Source organism: Mesoplodon bidens (genome assembly GCF_964165515.1).
Source record: "Mesoplodon bidens genome assembly, chromosome: 11".
In the NCBI taxonomy this organism is placed as follows: domain Eukaryota; kingdom Metazoa; phylum Chordata; class Mammalia; order Artiodactyla; family Ziphiidae; genus Mesoplodon; species Mesoplodon bidens.
The window spans coordinates 29,475,311-29,503,201 of NC_138167.1; the positions used below are offsets into that span (position 1 = coordinate 29,475,311).

The 27,891-nt window shown below is 37.2% G+C and overlaps 1 protein-coding gene across 1 annotated transcript; it reads left to right on the plus strand.

Moving 5' to 3' along the window:
• Positions 1-333: 333 nt before the first annotated feature.
• Positions 334-27,891, plus strand: TSPAN8 (tetraspanin 8; the record flags this gene model as incomplete). The annotated part of the gene is made up of 8 exons (XM_081250214.1): positions 334-393; positions 8,007-8,069; positions 14,169-14,306; positions 15,747-15,821; positions 15,920-16,027; positions 18,530-18,664; positions 22,035-22,118; positions 27,838-27,891. 8 exons carry the CDS (start codon positions 334-336, stop codon positions 27,889-27,891), a joined length of 717 nt encoding a protein of 238 aa, XP_081106340.1.

Sequence of the window (27,891 nt, forward strand, 5' to 3'; positions counted from 1 at the left end):
CTTGGTATCTGTTTACTTTACAGAAGGCAGTTTTGGAGAAAGGATCATAAATATTCTGGCCCAGTACCCTAGGGGCCACGACAAGCAAAAGAACACACCTGCATAGAGATAGACCTTGTGATATTTAACTGTGTGTGTTACTTTTTTAATCTACTTTAATAACTGGATTATCCACCCTCCACCCCCCCAGCCCCAACTTCTTTGCTTTCTATTTCTGCTGTGAGGCCGTGAACAGAGAAATCTCTGCAGGCAAATTACTCCAGAGCCATTTCAGAACAATCCTAGAAGGAACGGTTAAACTCACAGCATCTGGATTCCTGATCCTTTTCCGACATGGCAGGTGTGAGTGTCTGTATAAAATATTCTATGTTTATCTTCAACTTCGTGTCCTGGGTGAGTGTTTTTCTTGTAATTATCAATTTTATGCAAGAAAGGGGATCTTGATATAAATATCATAAATGAGAACAGACTCTGCCCTAGAGAAACAGAAGAGGAGGAGAGTGTATTTTCCATTTACTTGTTTGGATATGTTTGTTCTTTCTTTGGTTATTTCAGTAATTGAAAATGAGCCAATGACTCAAAAAAGTGCACTTTGGGTTCTGTGGGGGTAAACATTTCATAAATGTTTTGATATTGTTACAAAACAATCACAGAGGGAAAAAATACCCCTAACTAAAAGACAATTCTTAGTTGTATATCATTCAGGCCTCCCTAGTTTAAGGACCCTGTGGGAAAAATCTGATTTGATTCCATTTGGAGCCTAACTCCTAAATTCTAACCTTTACATCTGGGTTTGAAACAGGTGAATGGTGGGGTGTGATGAGAAAGACATGAGAAGAGGATCATTTTCAGAGATCCAAAGAAGAAACGATGGTCATGCTAAACTTTAAAGAGAAACAGTAAAATTACTTAATCATGGAAAGATTAAACTAAGGCACTAGTTTTGTATCAGAAATTTAAAGTTAGTATTTTGATGTGTCATTGCCCCATCTTTTAATCAACAGGGTTTGTGTTTTAGCCAGCTCTTATGTTTCTCTTGAAAGTCTGCAGACATAAGAAATAACAAATAAATTGATAAGCAAAATCTAACATTGGAAAGTTGAAAAATGAAATATGGAAAGGCAAAATGGTTAAGGGATGTTGGATGTTGGGATGTTGGAAAATTGATGTTATCATTTGTAATATAAATGATGCCATTAAAGATTGTTCAAAAGTAAGTCAATAGAAATAGCCCAAAATACTTAAATGAAAAAATTATTTTGTGTACTGGATTAAAAAATGGCTTATGCAGTATAAGCAGGAGAAAGTTCTGGTTTTGTTTTTTACCTGGTTATCTTTAGTAAACAAGCAGCTGGTATCTACATGTTGGTAAATATCTGTCCTGTTAAAATAATGATGTACCTAGCTAAACTTAAATAGATGAATATAGTCTTATTGTCTAGAATGACTTTCCATTCAATGTCAGTAGCCTAATGAGTACAAGTGATATATATTGGTAAAGTAAGTAAGTGAGACTATAAATAAATAAAATAAAATAAGAAAGGTTTGTTCTTTGTACTTCCTCTTTTCCTTAGAAAAATGGGCTGCTTTTGCAAATACTAAATGAAGCTCATGAATATATGCCAGATTTTAAAAGTTTGTTCTGATAAATTTCTTCCCTTGAAATATTTTAAATTGGTTAAACATTGAGATTAGAATATAAACAAAGAAATCCCTATGTACTTTGGCTGGTTTTGCTTTTAACTTTTTATTGTGGAGAACCTCAAACATTCACAAAATAGAAAAGGATAATCAACCCCATCATCCAGCCCCAAAAGCCATGAAACCATGGCCAATCTTTCCTGGTCCATATTCTCATCCACTTTCCCCACCCCATATTATTTTGAAGCAAATCCTGGATATACTATTTCATCTGTAAATACTTTAGTGTATATTTCTAAAAGACAAATAATTCTTTTTTTGAAAAAATGTACCCACAATGTCATCACACTAAAAACTTAATAAGAATTTTAAAATTGATTATCAAGTGTCTATCCAGGGTTCAAATTTCCAATTGCCTCACAAGTGTTCCTCTTTGAATCCGAATACAAACAAGGTCCACGATTGTGATTGATTGGTTGATATATCTTTTATGTCAACTCTCATCTTTAGGTTCTCCATCCATCTTCATCCTTCCTCCACCGTGGAAGTTTTATGTACTTGTGTGTTTGGTTTGTCCTATTGCATTTTCTGTGATCTGGATTTTGCTATTTGCATACCCATGGTATAGTTTAACATGTTCCCTTGTCTTCTGTGTTATCTCTAACTTAGTAGTTGCACTTGGCAGTTTGATAAGATTCAGGATATTATTTCAGGGGATTGGGTGCAACTAGCTTATAAGTGATATTTTGTTCTTTCATCAGGAGGTGTATACTGTCTGACCATCTCACTTTTTGTGATGTTAGTAGCTACTGATGCTTAAGAACCTCAACCCATCAGTTCACTGAGTTTCAAACTGGTGACATACTATTTCTATCATTTTCTTCATTTACTAGCTGGAATACTTTCAATAAGGAGAGATTTAGCATTTACTAATTGGTTACCATTAGTGCCCAGTTTTTATTTTTTAAGAAAGGCAGCATAAATGTTTCTTACTCTTTACTCAACAGATTTCAAAATGATGAGTTTATTTTCTGGTATCATACAACAGTGATAAGCAAGTATTTCTTTAAATATCCTTATGAAATAATAGATTTAAATACCATCACAGTTCTTATCCTCATTGATGTGCAATTTATTCCATTTTTGGCCAGTGGGAGAGTCTTCAAGTTGGCTCCTGAGTCCTTTTGATGTGACCCTAATAACTTTGATAACTTCTTCACTATTTGGGATGATAAGATGTTCCAGGCTCACTTCCCTATTTCCTGCCCCAGACCTGGAATCAGGATTTCTCCAAGATATCTGTTTCTAAAAAGCTGCAACCATTGTCTCTTTATGATGCAGAATATATATGGGCCATTTAAAAAAAATGAAATATAAATATGCTAATAAATGCATGGCTTCTACTTTAATAACATCTCAAAGTCTTCAAACTAGTAGCAGTCCTCAAATTATGAAATAGTCAAAATATATCCATGTTGTATAAAAACAGCATACAAAGTGTTGATGGCTGTTTTAAATACATCAGAGGTCAGTATTTCATTAAACAGCTAATGAATAACTATTCAGTAGCTAATAAGAATTTGAAACAGATCTGAATTTTAAACTGAAATGAAAAAGACAGTCTAGGAAAGGGGTATGTTATAGGTTCAGGATTATAAATTTGATATAAGAGTACAAGGTGAGTTGTGGACATCTGTACAATACTGTACCCAGACATTGTTACTGCTTTCCTGGAGAGCTCTGATTATTTTATGATTACCGTTATCTCTGTTTTTCTGATAATGAAGTCTTTCTGATGCTATGGATTTCAGTTAGATATTTCTGACTTCCCTTAAAAGGCCTTGTTCTTCCCATCAGCATAGTGATGGGACCTATAATCTTTATATGAGACATCTTGAGTAAGAGCAACAGTTGTAAAGACCAATGATAATTTCTCAGCCAACAGGTGACATCAATATTTTCATTCAAAAGTTAGAGCAGGAGTCTGTGAGGTTAGGGAACCATTCCTATTTCTACTCTCCCCTCTACTCCCAGCCCAGAGTTCTCAGCTGGAATTTTATAATCCTTCATAGGAAATTAGCAATTTGTCACATTTCTAATGTTTACCTAAGCAAATATTTTACGGTCCCACTGATGTGGTTTTCTTGTAGACATCCATGGCCTTATGTTTTCAAATGAATTCTTTCTGGTGTAACTTTAGAGAAACTAAGCCTTTGCAAAGTAGGGCCAGATGTTGGAATATCTCTAAAATATGCATATGTTCATTTAAGCTAAACATACCAGTTTCTTTTGTGAGAGAACTTGAGATATGCCACATAAATATGCAGTGATTTCTATTTGTTAGAATTAGTAATTGAAGAAAAATGTGAGAAAGTAAAAATCATTCCTAATCACTCATGCTAGAGTTTGATGCAAATTAGAGTGAATTAGAGGTGCGGTAGATAATAGGTAAGTCATAGGTGCAAAGCCTATTTCTCTGAGTCTTGTGTCAAAACAGATAAACTGCCCACATTTTCTTATGCTCCTCTTAGATAAGTCAGGCATGGGAGTGTGTGGATGCTTGGAGTGTCTTAGGGGTCTGGGTAAGCATGGAACACAGGGCCTTTAGCCCACAGATTCAGTGGAACCATTGCCAGAGGTAGAGAGCTGTGGAAAGGCTGGCTCTTTATGAAGGAAAGCAGAGTGACGTAACATTACCAAACCCAAGTGGGGGAACATAGAAGGAGCCAAGCTGTAAAGCCAAAGGTGTTAGCAACTGAAGGAAGCCAACCATGAAGAGTTTTGAAGAGAGCAGAAGGAAGTCAGGAATTGAGAGAGTTCAGGAACCAGCATTTCAATGTCATCGTTGTACTTTATATGGTACCTGGGACACTAGATTGGTTGTGCCGAGCGCAATGAACAGAGTTGAAGCAGAGCAGACATAACTATGAGACGGGATAACTGAAAAATAGGGTGCAATTATATTTCATTCTGATTGATGAAATCCCCCAAGATAGACTTGACTATGGCTGAAATGTGTGAACTTTGTAAATACAGTGGTTGCCTGCCACTGTGCAGTCAGCTTGGAACTTAAACAGTGATGAAGACACTGGAGCCCAGAGGCTAAGAGCTGAACCTCAGCTCCTTCACCACCAGCTGTGTGGCCCTGGGGAAATTGGTTAACCTCTCTGTGCTTTATAGTTCCTTATCTGTAAAATCGGGATAGTAGTAATATCTAATTCATGGGTTGTTGTGAAGTTTAGATGGGTTAATACATATAAAGAACTCAGAATAATGCTAAATAAATGTTTAAGAAACAGACATTTCAGCCATCATCGTACAGGCTTTTGTATGAGTCAGGAGCATGAAACCACTCTGCAGTGATGAATAAATTCCAATTTGGATTTTGAAACAGAGGAAGAAATAAAATGGCAAGAATTATGATAAGACAGAATTTCTTCTATCATAAATTAGAAGAATGGAAAGTTGATTTTGAAGAAACAGGCAGACTGAGATTCAAATCCTGAAACTACATTGCTCTGTGGCCTGGAACATGTTCCTTGATTTTTCTTTGCCTCAGTCTCTGCACTTGTTAAACGAGGATGGTAATTTTACGCAGCAGGAACAATGGTGAAGATTAACTAAGATACTTTATGAAAGCCTATGTCTAAGGACTGACACACAATAATAATTCAATTAATGCTGTTTTCCCAATTCCAACAATCATATTGATTTTTAATTTAAAAATATTGGAATCCGGTGTGATAGTATTTTAAAAGTCCTACTCTTATCCTCCTCTGGCCTTGTGGGGCAAGGAATCTGTGGGGCTGGAGGGAGATGCTCACCCTGAGTCTGGCCTCCACTTTGGGTACTTATCTCAAGATACAGTCACATTGGGGATTAGGGTTTCAACATATGAATTTAGGGGCACATAATTCAGTCCATAGCATATTCATAAGCAAACATCAATTATGTAATTTCTTAGAATGCTGGCTCAGACCAACTGCATCTTAATTTCATAAAAAGAAGGATGTCCCATGAGAGCTGAGTGGCAACAACAGTGACTTTCTTCAGAAAGAAACCAGAAAGGGGTAGTGGGGAGTAGGCCTAGTAAGTTCTGCAGTGTCCACTGATGGCTAACCTGGTGGTATAACATAGCAGCTAATTTCCTTTTACAACCTTATCAACAGAAAGAAGGACATACTTAGATGCTTATTTCTTAATTCATACTCCAAATTATTTAAAACATTATAAAAAGATCAGGGGCAAACCCTTAAAGCCAAACTGGAGAAGGGACTCAAAGAACAATTATGATGATCAATCTTATAACAATTGGGATAAAACAGGTTGGTATCAATCATGGCTCTAGACTGATTGTTCTTGATAGAAAACCAATTACTTTTGATAAATTTAATTAGCAAATTATGATACATTTCTTAAAATATTCTCATTGATAGTTTTATAAAAACATCAGATTAAGATGATAATCATAATAGCTATTCAGATAATGTTATTTTCATTTAAAGCTGAAAGCCAGAGTGACTATTAAGACAAACAATGTAAATCTACCTGTGAAAGGAGAAAAAAGAGAAAGAAAAATATCAGTGAACAAATTGGAAAAACAAAAAATCCAACTGTTATAAAATTACTGAAAATCACAGAGGGTCTCATTATCATTCGATATAAATTCTTGCAGGTTTATTTATTAACAAAGAACCACTAAAATGAGCATTTATCTCCATCTGCAAATGAAATTAGGATTTAGTGGAAAAGAGGAAAAGAAATAAGGAGAGTTTTCAGGCTCTAAAGCTGTTTATTCAAAGATTTGCAGTTAAAAAAAAAAGATTTGCAGTTTATAGTGTGTGCGTGTGCACACCTATAAGATAATTAAGTTGTATAGGTGATTTGGTGATTTGGCAAAGAGCTCTTTGGTAAAAAGCTTTGCTTTTCCATTGCATTTGTTGTTTTGCAGGAGTTGAAGCATGTAGTAAGGGTGGGGCTAGATTAGGAGTGCTGCTGGATTTTCACCATGTGACCGTTGTTATCTCTTGGGATCCCAGTTTCTTTGATCTGAAATGAAGGGCTTGAACATAGATGAATTCTGAGATCTTTTAGGGAGCACAGGTTCAGCTGCTCTTTGCACTCCCTATTGCTTTCACAAAGCCCCAACTCTACTCCCAAAGCAAACGTAATGAGAAGCCGGTAAGTGAAACTGCTGTTTGGGGGTTTTGGGCATGTGGCCCAACCATGCATGAAAGCAATGATACTACAAAGCCATGAGGTTTGGAGGACTCAGGCATTTCTCTGTCAGAGAACCCTAAGGCCAGAATAGTCTAGAAACTCCTCCAAAGTCTACTGCTGTGTCTGGTATGTTACCGAGCTTGTTCTCAACATCTCTATCTAATAATAGATCTTTGATTTTTTTTTGAGGCCACAACACCTATACCTTAAAAAACAAAATAAAACAAAAAGCTGAAAGACAAGGTTTTTTTCTTACATTAAAGTAAAATGTGTTTCACATTTTATGTGTTGGTCTTGGTCCAAATTAAATAATCTGGTAAAGTCATTAAAGGAATTTAAGACTTTAAATACTGTTCCTCATTGTTCCTCTTTTCTGGGTAAGCTTTACTACCTAAAAGAGCTTATTTTGGGCTTCCCTGGTGGCGCAGAGGTTGAGAGTCCACTTGCCGATGCAGGGGACATGGGTTTGTGCCCGGATCCGGGAAGATCCCACATGCCGCAGAGCAGCTGGGCCCGTGAACCATGGCCGCTGAGCCTGCGCGTCCGGAGCCTGTGCTCCGCAGCGGGAGGGGCCACAACAGTGAGAGGCCCACATACCGCAAAAAAAAAAAAAAAAAGAAAAAAAGCCTATTTTTAAAAGAGCTTATTTGGGTACAAAAAGTGTCGTAAACCCTTGTTGCTTAACTGCAAATTTTGTCAAATGTTCTGCTGTTCCCTGTACATCCCGAATTCTTGAATCTTGAAGGAACGTTTGGTGATTAATCAGTTATTCCCTTCCTTTATGGTCTAAGACGGCTTCTCAAAGACAAACCTAGAGGCCCAATAAGGATATTTTGTCTTTAAACTGTTATTACTTATCTTTTATATGTTAAAATCTAGCAGAAACGCAGTTAAGAGTTGAAACATGGAAAACCATCTTTCCCCTCCCCTGTAGTGGATGGAAAACAGATTATTCTTATCAAACTTTCCAATTACAACAGAACATTTTAGCAATTATCTACACATAAATATGCCTCATTTATGTCTTTTAGGTTGTAATGGTAGAATTAATGATAAACCATCGTTACCACATGGCTAGAGGTGTGCGGAATTAGAGTTGTAGTTTATCTTGGGTGTACTCTAACATTTTTTTCTTTTTTCTGCAGCTATGTGGTGCCTCAATCCTGGCAGTAGCAATTTGGCTACGAGTTGGCAAAGATGGTCCAGAGGTAAATAAATACAAGTTTCTCCGCTGCCAAAGTAGTTTATCTCTCTTATAATGATGAAAGTAATGACAGTAATAATAATAAAATATTTCTATAGCATTTCCTTAACTGCCTCATGTAATCATCTGTGCTGATCTGTGATTTTATAATTTAATTAAATTTAATTAATCAAAATTACCCACTATGTGCCTGGCACTGTGCTAGGCATTGATCAATCCTTCTAGAGAATGGAGAAGATGTTATTCCCCTAATAGGAAGATGGCAATGAAAGAGGAGGTGGGAAGGGGCCAAAGCAGAAATTAGCCTCCTTTGTTATTTGCTGAAGTGCAGCCTGAAGTTATCTAGAGGATATAGACTACCTTGCCTCCCCACCAAGAGCAATTTTTGTACAAGGTATTGACAATAATTTGGCTGATTCCCAAGGTGGGGTAGTGATCCAAAAGAAAAGAAGGTGAGAAGTTCTCTTGGAGAAGAAGAATTTGAATCTGTGTTTTAAAGGCAGCAAAGTACAAAGATAGTTGGTAATTACTTGGGGCACTTGGTATTGAGGGTAACCCCTTGTAACAGCAAGAGGCTGGTCACCGGTGTAACTCAGCAGTTGACTGGCGATCAAGCCTCCTGACATCAAGATAAGATTAGCATGATCCTCTGTGCCCCACCACACACCATTCCATGGGTGTCAAAGGTCTTACCAAGATTTCTGCGGGTCTGGAGGAAGTTTAGTTCCTACAATTAATTCTGGCTCTGGTCTTTGGATTCCACACACACTGTCTCTGTTCTGTACCACAGTGTCACAAGTGTGGAAAGAGTGTGTTTCGGGGGGTGGGAGAAGAGTGAGCATGTGGGAGGGTTGGTCTGTCAGTTTCACTTAACACGGTGCCTGGCACCATTTCCTGGCTCCCCTGCTTCCATTCTCCCAGCTCGCTTCTTCCCAGGGGTGTTCCGCCCCGCAAGTTACGATTCTTTTTTTTTTTTTTCTCTTTTTTTTTATTAGTTTCTGCTTTATAACAAAGTGAATCAGTCATACATATACATCTGTTCCCACATCCCTTCCCTCATGCATCTCCCTCCCTCCCACCCTCCCCATTCCACCCCTCCAGGCGGTCACAAAGCACCGAGCTGATCTCCCTGTGCTCTGCGGCTGCTTCCCACTATCTATCTACCTTACGTTTGGTAGTGTATATATGTCCATGCCTCTCTTTCACTTTGTCACAGTTACGATTCTTATCTCACGCAGGGCAGTTACCTTGTTCTTTGTTATCTGGGCTCTTGCCACTATTCAGGCTCACTCTCCTAGGGCCCTTTCGAAGTATTTGCCTAAATAAAGTTTCCCTCTCTAAGAGGAATGTTGATTCCTATTTAATAATTATTAAGATATTATTAAAACAGAAATTAAGGTAATGCATTTCCTATTAAAACTTAAACCACGGTGCAGTTACATGCCATTGGACGACCTAGCCTAGTTGAAAGAAATATTAAAAGCAAAAGCAAATTGACATCTGTTCTGATTCCCTTTTTAAAAGGATTTTTTTTTTTGGACTTTTTTCCTTGCTCTCTCACTCTGTTTCTCTCCTTTTCCTTCTTTCTTTCCTTCCTTCCTGCCTTTTTCCCCTTCCTTCTCTCCTTCCCTCTCTCTTTCTTTTCCCTTTCCTTTCCTTTTTCCCTTTCCCTTTCTTTTATTTTCTCTTCTTTTCTTTCTTTTATTTCCTCTTCTCTCTTTCCTTTTCTTTTCTTTTCCTTAAAATTTGCTTTCTACCATTAGAGAACCCAGAGAATCACAGTGGCAATTCGCTGCCTCTTCATTCTATGCCTCACCATGGTGAAGAAATTGAATGGGGGATAGGTGTGGCAATAGTTGGTAACATTCTAGTCCATCAGGATTTCATTTGTTGTTTTATAGTGATATAAATATATCTGTGACTTCTTGATGCCCTTGGACTCTGGGATTTGAGTCCTAGAAGAGTATTTGAAGATTCTTAGAATCATTTAGAAGCTGATGTTTGACTTTGGGACTCAGAGCACAGAGATTAAAAGCTATTGATTTAGAGGGTGCTTTGGGCTTTTTAAGATGTGTATGCAACCTGTATTTTATTTTTAAATTTTATTTTATTTCTGTTTGATATGGGAACATTTTACTTCCCCCCAGTGCTTCTGGTAAACAAACTTGGTGTTTAGTCTAAGAAATCACACACATTGAATGTATTAAAGAACTGTTGTCCTTGAGAGGGTGTTACTATGAATCTGGGGATAAGAATGACTTAATAGAGCTAGGCAGCATCTTTAATTACATTTTGACTCTTGTGCTCTGTCAGCCTCTAAACAAAAGTCAGTATCTTCCAGGACGATTTTAACCAGCTTGACTTACGTGAAATTGGCTTGATTTATTTTTATTCAAAGTCAGTGACAAAGGATCAAGACTGTGCAGAAAACTGAATTTTACTAGTGGAAAAACAGAGGAAGAAGTTTTAGAAGGAGAAACCTGAGTGCAAACACAGAAAACAAGGATGTCAGGATGTCTTTATGAACATCTTTTAGCAAAGTTTTTGGTGCTAAAGTGTCTCTTAGGGATGCCTTGTTCTCCATCAGGATGAACTCAGCCCTGCATGAGGCAAAATGTATGCACAGCCATCCTTGTCCCAGGAGATCCTTTATAATCCAAAGAAGACCCTCAGCCCTCTTCTTCAAAGTTCAGCCATGTCCCTTGCTGTAGAAATTCTCCCCTGGTTCTAAGACACACACAGACAGTGTTCATCCAAGGCAGCTTTTAAAACTCTGCTGTCTCTCCCCTGGAACAAATACCTGAACTCAGATTTCTGTTTCTTTTCTGAATAAGAATAGCCACTTGTTGGGCTGGACTTGAAGCAGTGATCCTCAGGTAGCCAACACATAGCTTTCTGGCCACTCTGGCAGTGGATCACTCTGCCCAGATCAGTCTCAGAGAAGTGCCTCATTAGCTGCCAAATAAGTGCTGGCTGCACTATCCAGGTCTCACTGGTAGGTATTTGACCTACTGTTTCTATATCTGGACTTACTAACCAAGTCTTCATAACTCAGCCATTGAGGCTTGAACTGTCTTAGATACCTTAGGGTTTTCCTGCATTGGCCACAATGTACTAGTGAAGCAGTCTTTGATGGTGAGTAGATAGAACGGGGTTACTAATGCTGCTTTTTTGGGATTTTTTTGTCATTACCTATTTTGACTCAGTTACCATGCCTGTTTATTAATGAAACTGATTTCTTAGCTCCAGTCTTAACAAGCAAACCACCAACAACAAAAAAAAAACCCCAGAAAACCTGAAAAAGAGACAAAAAGAAAATCTTTAGGACATAACCCAGCTTTCTAAATATGTAAATCGAAACATTGTCTGTAAGCATAGACTCTTAGAGACAAAGGAAGCCTTAGGTATCACAGAGGCTGATACCTTTATAAGTGAGAAACTGGAGCCCAGTAGGGTTAGTTGACTGTTCTATGGTTAGAAACTTAGTTATTTATAAAGACTCTGACTGGAATATAGATTTTGGTTTTTAGTGCTCTTACAACTTTAGCATATTCCTTCCTCCTGATTATCAAATAAAGGTTTTGTCTAGGCTATGAGTTGATATAAAAAGTCTTTAAAAATGTAAAGATCATGAATAGTAGTGTGTGTTTGTTTGCTTGTTTTGTTTTTTATTTTGGTATTTCCTGTTAAAGGAGCTGGTCTACATGCTGTGCAGCAGATTCCAAGAGGCAGTCTCTGAGCTAGTGTAAGACCTAGTGGTCTACCTAGAAATAGCCCAGTAGATAGAGGACATAAGAGGTAGATGGACTACACATAGCACTCAAATATAACAGAGGCACAAGGTTTCACTTTTTAATTGTGATTTACTTCTGGACATATCTGTAGAGCAAGAGATAGATTGAGGCTAGGTGTTATGAAAGTGATAAAGAGTATACATGTGGGGGAGAGAAGAACCAAATTATGCAGAATGGGTAGCCCAACCATCATAATGGGCCCTAGGATATTTTCCTCAATATCCCATTACTAAATAGTCAGTCAAAATAAAGAGTTTCTGGAAGACTCTATAGACTATGCTTCCTGGGAAGAAGGAGATAGACTTGATATGGAATATTAGAAACTAGACTTATTTTATTTTCTTAGTTTAAATTTTTGTTTGTTTTGGCAAATTTATAGACCTATGTAATCACTATTACAATCAAAATGCAAAGTGTTTGTATTAACTCATAAAAGTTCCTTCATATCCCATTGCAGTCAGTTCCTTCTTTCCTTTATACTCTGCTCAAAGGCCACACTGCTCTGATTTCTATCATCATAGCTTAGATTTACCTATTCTTTTTTATTTATTCCCCAAATGAATACTTTTTAACATTGAAATATAGTTGATTTACAATGTTGTGTTAATTTCTGCTGTACAGCAAAGTGACTCAGTCATGCATATATATTCCTTTTCATATTCTTTTCCATTCTGGTTTATCACAGAATATTGAATATAGTTCCCTGTGCTATACAGTAGGACCTAGTTGTTTATCCATTCTATAGATAATAGTTTACATCTGCTAATACCACATTCCCAGTCCTTCCGTTCTCCACTCCCCTCCCCCTTGGCAACCACAAGTCTGTTCTCTACGAGTCTGTTTCTGTTTCATAAAAGTTCACTTGTGTCATATTTTAGATTCCACATACATTATGTCATATGGTATTTGTCTTTCTCTTTCTGACTTACTTCACTTAATATGATAATCTCTAGGTCCATGCATGTTGCTGCACATAGCATTATTTCATTCTTTTTGATGGCTGAGTAATATTCCATAGTGTGTATATATATATATATATATATATATATATATATGTATATATATATATATATATATACACACACACACACATATACATATATACACATACACTACATCGTCTTTATCCATTCATCTGTTTATGGACATTTAGGTTGTTTCCATGTTTGTCTATTATAAATAGTGCTGCTATGAACATAGGGGTGCATATATCTTTTTGAATTGTAGTTTTGTCCGGATATATGCCCAGGAGTGGGATTGCTGGATCATATGACAACTCTATTTTTAGTTTTTTGAGGAACCTCCATACTGTTTACCATAGTAACTGCACCAACTTACATTCCCACCAACAGTGTAGGAGGGTTCCCTTTTCTCCATACCCTCTCCGGAATTTGTTTTTTTGTAAACTTTCTAATGATGACCATTCTGACCTGTGTGAGATGGTACCTCATTGTAGTTTTGATTCACATTTCTCTAATAATTAGCAATGTTGAACATCCTTTCATGTGCCTGTTAGGCATCTGTATGTCTTCTTTGAAGAAATGTCTATTTAGCTCTTCTGCCCATTTTTTGATTGGGTTGTTTGTTTTTTTTTGTTGTTGAGTTGCATGAGCTGTTTGTATATTTTGGAAATTCATCCCTTGTGAGTCGCATTGTCTGCAATATTTTCTTCCATTCCATAGGTTGTCTTTTCATTTTGTTTATGGTTTCCTTTGTTATGCAAAAGCTTGTAAGCTTGATTAGGACCAATTTGTTTATTTTTGCATAGATTTACCTATTCTTGAATGCCATATGAATGGAATCATACAGCAATCACTCTTTTGAATATGGTTTATTTAGCTCAATGTAATGTTTTTGAGAGTCACTCATATTGTTGAGTCTATCTGTTTGAGGAACTTAGGCTTTATAATTTAAATAATTAAACTGCCATAAAAACATACTTTATGATGCTACTGTCAGGTATAAAACACAAAATATGCAAATCAAAGATCACATCATGGGTGAAACTACCGGTCTTTCTAAGCTTTTTAGAATAATTGATGTTTTAAAAGCCTATTTCATTTCTTCCATCCAACGTCCAATATATCATCTTCAAAAATATAAAATTGGAAACATTATCTGGACAAGTAATACCTCAATAGAATAGAATGTAAGTGCCTCGAAGGCAGGAATTTTTGCTTGTTTACATCCTTGAGGTATCTCAAGATCCTAGAACAGGGCCTGGCACAACAGTGGTTACCCAGTGGATATTTGTTGAATAAAAAACATCAAGAAAAGGGATTTCTGTCATTGATCTTTTTCATTTTCAGATTCTCAGTCCTGGGGATGCTACCATTAACCCCTATATTGCTGTGAATATCTTGATTGTTGTGGGTGCTATCATCATGATTCTGGGTTTCCTGGGATGTTTTGGTGCCATGAAAGAAAACCAGTTCATGCTTGTTTTGGTGAGTTTTCCCGACAAATCCCAATACCCAACCTTCAGACTTTAAGGATTATCTCCCATCCCCATTGTCTGTCAAAAGGACTTGCCAAGATTGATGAAACTCTCTCACTTTTGTTTAGAGGGTTTGGTTGTGGAAGCTAATATATTTATCTTAGATTAGAGGATACTGTGAGAGAAGACAAATTTTAGTTACTCATTCAGTCATTCATTCAATTACTAAGTACCTGCTATGTGCCAGATACTGTGCTAAAAGATACATAGGTATGAAAACAATTAGAACCCATTAGGGAAGATTGACAAGTAAACAATTAGCAACAGTGAAGGTGGCCCAAGAAGAGAAGGGCAAGGATAGAGAAGGGAACTTTCAAGCCAGAAGCAGAAGTGAATAAGGTGTTTGTATGGGTGAGTGTGTGATGAGCTTTCCAGGGAGAGGACCTGGCAGTACAATGCTAGCATGTTTGGGGAACTGCAAAGCCTTGGGTATGGCTAGAGAGTGCAAGGGCTATTTTCAGTAAATAATGGAAGATGGGTCTGGGTGTGGGCTACAGTCAAATCATAGTCCATGCTAAGAAAATTGTAAGGGTGTGAGATAATCAAATTTGTCCCTTAGAAAGCTTCAGGGATAGATTGGGTTGGGATAACCCACAGATATTCACTTTTAACACATATACAGTAGAAAATAATAAATGGGTATAGAAAAAAATGTTAGAAAAATTCATCAAGTATTTACTAGATAGAAATCTGACATGAGTTTATCAGAGCTCATCTAAACTTGTTTCTCTGATAAAAGTAGTATTGTGTTAGTCCCTGAACAAATAATTTTTAACTGATGGTTGATTATGAGGGAAGGTAAAGATAGAGTTTTAATGGGACTCTAATAGCATCCCTGGTGGTTGCTTTTTGATTAATAAGGCCTCATTTGCAATTTGGGGAATTTAATTACTTGAGGAGCTTGTTTTAACAAAAAAACTAATTTGTGGGATCCTCCAAAAGTAGGATTCAGTAGATCTGAGGCAGATTTCAGGACTCTATATTTATAACAAGACCCCAGGTGATTCTAATAGTGGTAGAGATGTTTTGTATTCAGTTCTGAAGTTTGTCTTGAAGTTTGAGTTTGTGTTTGATGAAGGACGAGAAAGATCATATTCAAATAACTTCATCTAAGTTTTCAAACTTCCCTCCATTCAACATCATACCGATGCATACAGTCCTATCAATCGATTTTAGTTTTAACCATTTTCCTTAGTCAGTCTTTGGAGAAAATGTTTCTGAGTATTAATGACCCCAATTTTGATTCTTGAGGCAAAGGATGGAATAAATGAAGAGTTAATACTCCAACTGTAATATGATCCCAACTGCAGAAAGAAGCATGGTGCCAAAATGTCCCTAGATGTTACTGAATGTACTGGGTTTAATATATATTCCTTTTCTTTTCTCTCAGTTTTTCGTAGGATTGATTCTGATCCAACTTCTGCAAGTGGTGGCAGGTATCCTAGGAGCTACTAACAAATCTAAGGTGTGTACACGTATGATACTTAATAATCTTGGAAAAGTCTGAAAAATTGACATGCTACCTCTGGCATGAATAATTTAACAATACTTTTCAATTTTCAGACTGAACGTGCTCTGAATGAGACTCTCCAGACTAATGTACATCTTTTGAGTGCAACAAATGAAAATGGAAAACTATTCCAGAAAGCCTTTTCTGAAATTCAAGAAAAGGTAATTAGAATTTGTAAGTTATCTGGAGAGTTGGACATAGTTCTCTGTTTACTTAATTTTTAACAGGTGTATTCTTTAAAGATTGAAAAATGTCTCTCCCTTCTGCAGATTTTGACTGATTATTCTGTCACTATGCCGTAAGAAAAATCCAGGGATATTTCTAATTTTTTTCCCACCTTCTTACGAAGTTCTGAGGCAGCTTAGGACAGAGATTAAGAAGATATGTTTATGAAAGATTAAGCCTTGATTGAGCCAGATCAATAAGGATCTTAATGTTTACCATTTAGAAGGATAGTGTGTTTGGGATGCTTGGAGTTTCTCTCTCTCCTCTGCCTCCATGCCCACACTTCTCTCATAAAATTAATTATAGCTATCATTTATTGCTACTTAGTATGTACCAGATTTACATTCAGTAGCTCATTTAATTCTCACAACAACTCTATGAGATGGATAATATCGTTATCCTTATTATCTTTATTATACAGATAAGGGGATTATGACAGATGAGGTCTGACAGCTAACAAGTGATGGGGTTGGAATTTGAATACAGATCTGTCTGACTCACTAATTCTTTTTAATCAGTACAGTAGCCCTTCCAGTATATATGTATGTATGTATTTACTTTGGCTACTTCACTGTCTTCAGGGTGAAGTCAAAATTTGGGCAGGTATTGAAGGTATTCTACTATCTGGATCCTACCTAATATTTTAACTTTACTAAATACTACTCCATGAAGAAAACACTCTAGTCCAACCAGGTTTGTTTTCTCAGGATCTCTTAAACAAATCTGCCTTCCTGACTTTGCATCATTCCTCATCCTTGGAATGTACTTATTACTTTTCTTTCTTTACAAATACTACATGTACTTTGAGGTTTGACTAAAGTATTGCTCTGTGAAACTCCTCCCAACCACATCTTCTTTACTCAGAATTTCCATCATATTAACTACATGTAGCATTTATTTCACATATGTCATAGAAATCCTCCTAATCTTAGAGGGAAGCTAGATTTTACAGGACATTTAACCTGACTTCTCATTAATTGAAGCATTTTATGTTTATGTTCATACACCCTCTAATTAAATATTGAAGAGCTGAAAGTTTGCCCATTTTTACCCATTCCATCCCATTCCCTTTACATCTAAGTCTGATGATTAATGTGTTCTTTCTTAATTTGAAACAAAATCTTCCTCCCTAGAATTTATATCATTTAGTCTTAGTTCTTCCTTCTGGAATTTCAGAGGAAAAAAAATCTACTCCTACATATTGCAATTTTTTCTTTGAAAATGGCTTCTTGTATGACTTCTAAAAGCTTTGATTTCGAACTTGTTTCTTGAACTATTTATCAGATGACATTTTTCAAAGAGCATTCCCCAGTTCCTATTTGGATAGACCCCAGCTTGTAAAAATTCTGCTTAAAGCATCATTTCCAGGAGCTGAAACCTGATATGATTTAGTCTCTGTTTAACTTCCTCTGTGTTGTGTTTTTCCTAGCTCCCCCAGAGCTGTATTCCTTGATTCTCTCTCCTCCAGGATTATTCCCACTTTAGAGTCCAGATTAATCCAGGTTTAAAAGCAGGAAGAATTTAGGCAACTCAGTTTCTCCACTGGGTGGGACCAAGCATCCTTAATCTTCCCTGCTTGCTGATCTAGGACAAAATGTACTACAGGTAACCACTGGGTCTCTAGGTTGGGTCCTGCATCATACTTGTTGCACGTTGTCCCTGGTATCCAAGGTCTTAGTGCCAACCATAGGGTTTTAAATGTTCTGTTTGATGTAGCACAATTCTGAATTACTTCTGCTCTTGTACACAAATTCTGTGCCTGAAGCTCCTTGGGTTCCCAGGACTATGGTTCTCTTTTATTGTCTATTCTGTCTTTTTTTTTTTTTTTTTTTTGCGGTACGCGGGCCTCTCACTGTTGTGGCCTCTCCCGTTGCAGAGCACAGGCTCCGGACGCGCAGGCTCAGTGGCCATGGCTCACGGGCCCATCCGCTCCACAGCATGTGGGATCTTCCCGGACCGGGGCGCGAACCCACGTCCCCTGCATCGGCAGGTAGACTCTCAACCACTGTGCCACCAGGGAAGCCCAGAAATTTCACTTTTTAAACCTCTCATCTTTTTTGAGTAAAAGTTCTTTAAAGAGACCTTGACTCTCTCATGAACTCTCTGGAAGCTTCTTTTCTAAGACCTAAGAAGCATAAATCTGATTCTGCCCCTCTCTTTTTCCATTAAAAACTAGAAGGTGAATTTTTTATATTCTCTCTAAGTTCTTCAGACTTTTTCATTTGAAACTCTATTTTTTCCTTCATTAACATGAAGGCCAAAATGGGAGATTCCTTCATTTTTGTTTCTTCATTCAGGGAGTTAGGTGAGGTGACTTATACGATATTCTAGTATAAGAAACATCTTAATAGTGGTTTCAGAAGAATGTGATTCAATGTATTGACAACGTTTTTGTCTTCTCTCGTGACTGTTTTTCATATCTACTTTTCATCAAACAGTTAAAATGTTGTGGTTTGATCAGTGGAGCTTCTGACTGGGGAAATAATTTTCAATACTATTACAAGTCATGTGAATGTCCAAGTGCATCAGATTCTTCTTGTATAAAGTATGATGGAAAAACTATTTACAAACAGGTGAGAACAAATCAAATTTGGCACAGTAAGTGCTTCTGTTGTTTTTTTTTTTCCACAATGAAAGTCTCTACAAAATATTAAATTGCAGCAATTACAATGGGAATCATGATATAAAAGTCCCAGGAATTTCCCAAATAAAAAAGAAATCCTTATTTAAAGATAAAAGTGGATATAAAAAATGAAAGTATTTTATTTCTTCTATGAGTCTGGCATCATTTAAATTCAACTTTAGTAGATCAAAGAAACATTCTACTGCACGGGGAGGCAAAGTACAAGCTAACAGATAAAAGTTTATTTTGTCCTCTCTTTGGCGACTTTAATCATTATTCTCCTCTATTTTTCTATTTTAACATAGGTCTTAGAAATCTATAGTTTCACTTTAATTTTCAAAGTAAAGCTTTCTTTTTCTAATCAAAGTTTCTCTTTCTCAAGTAATTGTATTGGGTGTAAAGAAATAACTTGGGCTTTAGAGGTTTCCGCTCTGGTTGTTAAGTGTACCTACCAATTTGCCTAATTATTGCTCCAATTGAGAATTTGCCACATGCCTTTAAAGTCAATTGAAAAACTTGGGGGGCTTCCCTGGTGGTCCAGTGGTTACAACTCTGTGCTTCCACTGCAGGGGGCACATCCCTGGTCTGGAAACTAAGATCCCGCTTGCCACTTGGCACAGCCAAAAAAAAAAGAAAAACTTAGGTTTGTCTTTCATGTGTTGTAGATGACATATTTATGTCACTTGCGAATATTAATATGTGGATGTTACATTTCTTATTATTGCTTAATTCATCAAATATTTATTGACCACTTCCTCTGTACTGGCCTTTTACCAGTTGCTGGTAAATAAACCTAAATAGGGCGCAATGTCTGCACTCACAGAGTGAATGCTTTAATAGGGGAGAGAGAGAGATAATTAGGCAACTTCAATCCAGTGAACTATTGGTATTTCTTGGATAGGACCAGGCACAAGATATGATGGGACCCATTTAACTCAGTCTTTGGGGTTCAAGATACAGCTTCCTGCAGGACATGATATGTCTCTTACCATAGGGCTTTACATAATTTGTTCCTTCTGCCTGGAAGGAAAGTGTACAGAAATGACAGTTGATATTAATGTTTCATTTATTTGCTGTTATTCTTCACTGCTTACTAGGTGTCAGACAGACCTTTGCTGGAATCAGACATACTTGTGGACCCTCTAGGAGATTATAGTCTAGATGAGAGAGAGATACATGAAAGCTATTATAGTTCAGTGAGTTAATTTCTGTAATCCCTAAAGAATATTTTCAATCTAGCATTGGTTTAGTAATGGCTACTGAGGTTAATTATATATTAGGAAATAGAAAGTATCTCAGGGGAAACGTCTCACCTGTTGACTATCACATCCCTTTTACTAATTTTATCAAAATAAAGGAGACTGTTCTGAAGGGAAATTGCTGTTACTAGTATTGAAAGTAACACATGGGGGAGAAGTTATCTATCAGATTACAGAGCTACCATGTCTTTTCATCATCAAAGTAATATCACTAAAATTTTTCATTATTAATTTTTATATTCCTCCCTTCTCTCCTCCTCTCTATGTAATTTTAGTGACACAATATCCATAAGAAGGAGGGGAAATAACTATGGTGTAAGAAAATGTAGTTTCCACTTAGGATAATGAGGAAATTAGTAAATTAAATTGTAGATTGCTATCTGTGTCCTGTTAAAGATTCAACTCAAAGATGTGTTTCCTCAGGATAGATTTTGAAATGCCCTAGCATTATCCTGAAAAATAATAGATATTCCCTCCAAATTCACACATAATTCAGCTGAAGATAGACTTATGGCTGCACCCGTTTCCCAAAAGGAAGATCATAAATTCATGAAAGACTTCCATCTGCCTTGTGTCACTTGCAAGAAGTCTGGAAAAATAAGAAATCTGGAATGGCCATAATTCACATTCTCTTTTCCCCTCCCTTTTGCCAAGATAACCTGGTTATCTAGAGGGGGAGGGGGGAGAAAACCCCTAAAATATAATGAATGTGACTCAGTAGATACCATTAATCTCATAGTTAATCTTAGATGAGGTAATAATTTCCTCTAATGTTTACCACTTTGGATCAGATGAGAATGGAGAAACCCATTACATTCAGGAATGAAGGGGAAGAGACTGTCTTAACCTCACAGAGAACTTTTATTTTATTTAACAAATAGCAATATTTTGTTAGCCCTTTGCACATATAAGACCATCATAGGGATGATATATTTTCTGGCAATACAGACAATAACACTATTAGATTGTATATTATTTTTCCATTTTTAAAATTATTCATATAATTTACAATTGTTGAAATTTTTAGGTCTTGTCTAAAATATGTTAAGCTTGAAATTTCATGCTGGTTTGAATAAATGTTTAAAAATGTGGCAGAGAGGCAAATTTCTAAATTCTCTCTTTTGTCTAAAGTAAGAGCATAACAGTGGACATAATGATTTTTTTTCCTTTTTAAGGTAAAAATAACCCGGACACATATTAAGGGATTTTTGAAAAAAAACTTGTTTTAAAAATGAAAATGTAGGGACTTCCCTGGTGGCTCAGTGGTTAAGAATCCACCTGCCAATGTAGGGAACATGGGTTCGATCCCTGGTCCAGGAAGATGCCACATGCCACGGAGCAACTAAGCCTGTGCACCACAACTACTGAGCCTGCACTCTAGAGTCCGTGAGCCACAACTGCTGAGCCTGTGTGCCACAACTACTGAGCCTGCACTCTAGAGTCCATGAGCCACAACTACTGAGCCCGTGTGCCACAACTACTGAAGCCCGCGTGCCTAGAGCCTGTGCTCTGCAACAAGAGAAGCCACTGCAATGAGAAGCCTGCGTACCACAAAGAACAGTAGCCCCTGCTCGTTGCAACTAGAGAAAACCCGCAAACAGCAACGAAGACCCAACATGCCAAAAAATAAATTAAAAAAAAATTTTAAATCATTAAAAAAAATGAAAATCTGCACTATAATTAGCTGAAACCTCAACAAGGGAACACTCTACTGCAAGTTACAAACCTAAAAAATACATGGTCAAGGTGATAACAGCTCTAAAATGAACAATCAGAAGTTAGGATAAAATGAGTATTTATAACTAAATAGCCCTAGATTCAGTAATTAGGTAGTTGAAGCAAAACTTTGTTCCTCAAATGCTTCCTAATGTATGAACAAACCACAACAGTTATAACCTTTCAGAGGGGGGAAGGAGCTTGGAGTGGCGGGAATAATCCAATTCCTTTCTGTTGAGTATGTTCCTTGATAGCAATGTAAAAAGTTAAACCAATAAATAAAAATTTGTACTGTACTAAAATAAGGTCAAAATTTGACTAAAAGTAATTTTTTAATGTTAACAGTCATGCTTTTCTTTGATAAGAGGCTTATTTTCAAGACGTCTTTCCATAGTTATTGGACTAGCGTTTGGACTGGCAGCTGTTGAGGTATAGTATTATCTTGTATTATTAATTCTTTGTTTATTCCCTTGTTTGCTCATTAATTTTTCTAACAAATACTTATGAAGAGCCAAATAAAAACCAGGTTCTTCAGAAAAGCACTGGGTACCAAGTGCCCAAGGCCCAGCATCTGCCTCTACTGGCCTTGGGTCTGGGGAGGGGATTATAGTCTTAGGAAATTGGCAGGACAGAAGCTATTATTTCTGAATGATCTGTCTCCTGGGGGAAGAAGTTGAATTAATTTCCACACAGTTCTTAGTCCCAGATATCCTTTTCCCATTGAAAACTAGCACACGTGTTAATGTTTCCTGAAGTTAGAAGAAGCACCAAACAAAATGAAAACACAAGCTTTACAAGTTTTTAATCCCTCTTTCTGATTTTGAAACAGAAAATAAAAACTGAGCTCAAGAGTGTGGAGAACTGTTTTCCTGCTATTCTAGTCTAGAGAAATCTAACAAGTTCTAAAAGCTTGTTGACTTTGATTTTCTCATTGTAAGGACTATGGACTCACTTGGAGAAGTTTTTAAGGACGCTCTGCTTGAGGTTTCTGCATTTACTCTCATCAATTTGATTATTGACTTTGAAAAAAAAATCCTGTGTAGGATTTTTATCTTGCTAGACTCTGCGGGCATGGTGTTTTCAGAACCTGAAGGATTTTTTTTTTTTAACGTGGCCTGAAATTCTTTGCAAAAAGATGAAATAAAACTATTTCAGGGAAGTGTTTTTGTAATCATCCCAGATCTTGCTAATTTAGATATCAAGTGAGTCAAATTCACTCACCAGTCCACGTCAGGGCATTGGCAAGAATCCTAACGTTGTGAGGGGTCTCCCTAGTTAACGCCTCTGCGGGCTGGTTTGCTCAGCTAAGTGACTTCTACTTCACTCTCATGAAATATTGTGCAATGTTCTCCTTGGGTTTTCTGGTAGCTTTTACCTCTTACTTGTGCCACATCACTGTCAGAGAGTAATTTTAGCTGAGATTGAAGCAATTTAGTGTCCTAAGTGGTCTTTTAGGTTACCGGTGGAATTTCTCAGCCAACCGTAAGAGAAAGGGCTGGAACTATGAGAAGCAAGTTGGGCTATAAGCATGACCTCCTTGTAGCCCAAACGAATAGGTCCAAATATGAAGCATTTTCTGTTGGTAGATGCAGCTGTCTTCCTTTATGTCCGATATATGACCAAAGTCAAATGGTGCTGTGCGTTAGGTCTGTTTCTCTCAATTCTACCCACTGTAAAATGTCCTTTGTTTCTCTGCTTTGTATTTTGGGTTTATGCTAATTTAGAAATATGAGTTAATGGCTGTGGATGTAAGTGAGCAATCACACATATGTACTAACACATCCATAAACTAAAACACACACATGTGTTGGTAAAGTAGACTTTAAATGAGCCAGCTTTAAATGAAGTATTCGGGACTTCCCTGGTGGCACAGTGTTTAGGAATCTGCCTGCCAATGCAGGGGACAGGGGTTCGAGCCCTGGTCTGGGAAGATCCCACATGCTGTGGAGCAACTAAGCCCGTGCACCACAACTACTGAGCCTGCGCTCTAGAGCCTGTGAGCTACAATTACTGAGCCCATGTGCCACAACTAATGAAACCTTTGTGTCTAGATAGAGTCCATGCTCCGCAACAAGAGAAGCCACTGCAATGAGAAGCCCATGCACCGCAACTAAGAGTAGCCCCTGCTCACCGCAACTAGATAAAGCCCACATGCAGCAACGATGACCCAACACAGCCAAAAATAAAATAAATTTATTAAAAAAAATAATTGAGGTGTTCAATGTAAGTGTCAAATTCCATCTTAGACTCAAATTCAGACAATTGACTTTGGCCACAACCCACAGATGCTTTTAAGAAGCTTCTCAAAAGCAAAGCCGGGGAAAAAAGGACATAATCAGCTGGGAAGATTGATGTCTCTCATATCATAGCCAAAGACATTGCCAAGAATCTAAAGACATCTGATGGAAAATAAGGTTACAAGAGGAATAGCATTTCAGTATTTTATGAAATTGGTATACTCCATGTGTTTGTTATATATTTAGATATTCTATTGGTTGTTCTAAATATATATATATATATATATATAGATAGATAGATAGATAGATAGATAGATATAGATATATATATGAAAATACCTTACTGAAAACCTTTCATAGAGGAATTTTTAGGTATAGAATTTACATGGTAATATCACAAAATATAACCATTTCAAGTTATGCCAGTTAAGTGTGATTTCTAGACTTTATGTAGATATGATAAATAGTTGGTTCAAAGAACTGTTTGAAATTTTTTTTTGTTCACTCTCTCAATAGAAAATCTGCCCTCCGTCTGGGATTTGAAGAGAAAGAAAAATCATTTTGTATTCCCTCTCATTTTTACTTAAAAAATAGTTTTGAAAATAGTCTATAGCTAAGATAGCTATTCTATAAAAACGTATCCAAAAAATGTCCATCAGTCTGTCTTACAGTCTTTTTTTTTTAATTTCCACGTCTCAGTCTGTCAATAGTCAGTTTTTTTTTTCTTTTTAAGATGTTAGGAGTAGGAGTTTATTAATTTATTTATTTATTTTGGCTGTGTTGGGTCTTCGTTTCTGTGCGAGGGTTTTCTCTAGTTGTGGCAAGCGGGGGCCACTCTTCATCACGGTGCGCGGGCCTCTCACTATCGCGGCCTCTCTTGTTGTGGAGCACAGGCTCCAGACACGCAGGCTCAGTAGTTGTGGCTCACGGGCCCAGTTGCTCCGCGGCATGTAGGATCCTCCCAGACCAGGGCTTGAACCTGTGTCCCCTGCATTGGCAGGCAGATTCTCAACCACTGCGCCACCAGCAAAGCCCTGTCTTACAGTCTTAATACTAGTTGCCTAACACTTAGGCCCGTCTACATTCTCTTTTCCCCAACTTCAAATTCAAGAAAACATAAAGATATATAGACAGAAAAATACTTCTAATAAATATTTTTAAGAAGCAAATATCTCCCTGCAGAAAATACATTTAAACTATCTCCATAGAAAAATATCATATGAAAAAAACACACTCTGACGTTTACACCTTTGGCGTTAGTCTGTTTAGGCATAGTCTCTGATGGAATGGCCAATAGTTATTGTGAAGGCTCTGTTAAGAACATATACCTGAGGTATTCTTGTCAGGTAGGATGCTAGAAATCTATGCAAAATGCTTTATTTTGTAAGAAAATGTTATCTATAGACACTGGAATTCTCATTATTCTGCATTAACCAGACTATCATATCTCTCCTTATTTGACTGCAGCAACTTACAAGCACAAAAAATGATCAGCACTTTCTCTCCTCACTTTAATTAAGAAGAAGAAGAAAAAAAAAGCCATTGACACTGATAGTCACCACTTTGTAGGATAAAAGTTATCCTGACAGGAGGTCCCAGGAATGGACCCAGGAATGGTCCCAGGAATGGAGCAGTTAAAAGAGAGAAAAAATAATTTTACATTTTTTAGATGGCTTCAGAATATGGGGAGCGTGTGTACATTACTTAGCAAGTTTATCCTGAGTCTTAGCATACATTACTATAGGATGAATCTCTTAATTATTACCTATTTTTACGAACAATGATACATTTTCTTTTCAGAGGCAGTGAAATGCAAGGAAGTATGGTATTAACTGTCTAGTCTGCTGATGCAAGCTGGGCTTCTATTTCACGGATGTAACAGTGAAAGATGATAGCTGCCTTATCCCACTGTTTTGCCCATTTTCGTTTTTCTTTCCTGATACTCATCTCCCAGACTTAAGGCTTGGGACCAAAGCAAAAGACTAACTTGTAACATTTTCTCCAGTCATTCAAAAAGAATGACTTCTAGAACATTCTGAATGAAAGTCATTATTTTTGCAAAGAATTGGTGTCAATATTTTTTAAGATTTTTTGACTTGCACTATTTTTATTTTTATTTATTTTTCCTGACTTCATTTTTATTTTATTTTTTTTATTAGTTTCTGCTTTATAACAAAGTGAATCAGTCATACATATACATCTGCTCCCACATCCCTTCCCTCTTGCGTCTCCCTCCCTATCCCACCCCTCCAGGCGGTCACCAAGCACCAAGCTGATCTCCTTAACTATGCGGCCGCTTCCCACTATCTATCTACCTTACGTTTGGTACTGTATATATGTCCATGCCTCTCTCTCGCCTCGTCACAGCTTACCCTTCCCGCTCCCCATATCCTCAAGTCCATTCTCAAGTAGTTCTGTGTCTTTATTCCCGTTTTACCCCTAGGTTCTTCATGACATTTTTTTTTTAATTCCAGATATATGTGTTAGCATACGTTATTTGTCTTTCTCTTTCTGACTTACTTCACTCTGTATGACAGACTCTAGGTCTATCCACCTCATTACAAATAGCTCAGTTTCGTTTCTTTTTATGGCTGAGTAATATTCCATTGTATATATGTGCCACATCTTCTTTATCCATTCATCCGACGATGGACACTTAGGTTGTTTCCAGCTCCGGGCTATTGTGAATAGAGCTGCAGTGAACATTTTGGTACATGTCTCTTTTTGAATTATGGTTTTCTCAGGGTATATGCCTAGTAGTGGGATTGCTGGGTCATATGGTAGTTCTATTTTTAGTTTTTTAAGGAACCTCCATACTGTTCTCCATAGTGGCTGTACCAATTCACATTCCCACCAGCAGGACTTGCACTATTTTTAGTCTTTACTGAATTTGTTACAATATTGCTTCTGTTTTCTTTTTGGTTTTTTGGCCATGAGGCATGTGGGATCTTAGCTCCTGACCAGGGATCGAGCCCGCACCCCCTGCATTGGAAGGTGAAGTCTTAACCACTGGATGGCCAGGGAAGTCCCTCAATATTTTTTTTTTGAAGGAAAAAATATTGGGCAGCAGTTCTCATTTGAAAGGCATTTCCAGGAAAGAATTAGTAAGCAGGACATCTCCGTACAGTAGGAGCACTGGAGATGACTCAACATAAATGGCATCTCATCCTCTCCCTGACTCCCCTCAGAGGAGGCTGGTGGAGAGGAAACGTTCTATCTGCAATACACACAGGTTCTGTCATTTCTACATCAAAGCCACAGCATGCCACTCACCAACTTCAGAGCCAATTAGGGCAAGTGCTGGGGTCCCTCATTCTTGGGAGAGCCACTTAGTGAGATGGAAATTATGCCCCAGATTTTCAGCTGTACATTTTCACTTCAAAGGAAATTCCTGAATGATGCTATTCCCCTTCAATTTAGAAGCTTTTTAAGAAAAGGGTTACTTTTTCTTTCATTCCTCTTGGCGATGCCTAAAAATATGGCAAGAGAAATTCTAGACTCCTTGATTTTTATGTGGATGATCTAAACCAGATGTTTATAAGCTTTTCATAGAAGGAGTAGGCATCTTTAGACCCAGAGGCCTGAGTTCCCCAGAGTTCCATGGCCATGCCCTACAGAAGGGTGTGTGTATTCCAAAAGGGTGGGTTGCTTCAGTGACAGCTGCTACTGCACAATCAAATAGGGCCAGTTAGAGGCAGACTGCTAACTGAAAACCCTGATTGAAACACAAAAATACTGAGTGCTTTCTCAATGTTAGAGTCTCTAATTTCCCAGGAAGAGAGATGACTTAGATAAATAACATTCGAATTGTCAGTAGCCAGAATCTTTTCATATACAATGTTCTTTTTATTTATAATACATCTAGTGTTTTACTTTAAATTCCATGTTAATCCTCTTATTTTATTTTCTAGGTACTTGGTCTGATATTTTCTATTGTCCTGTACTGCCAGATCAGGAAGAAATAA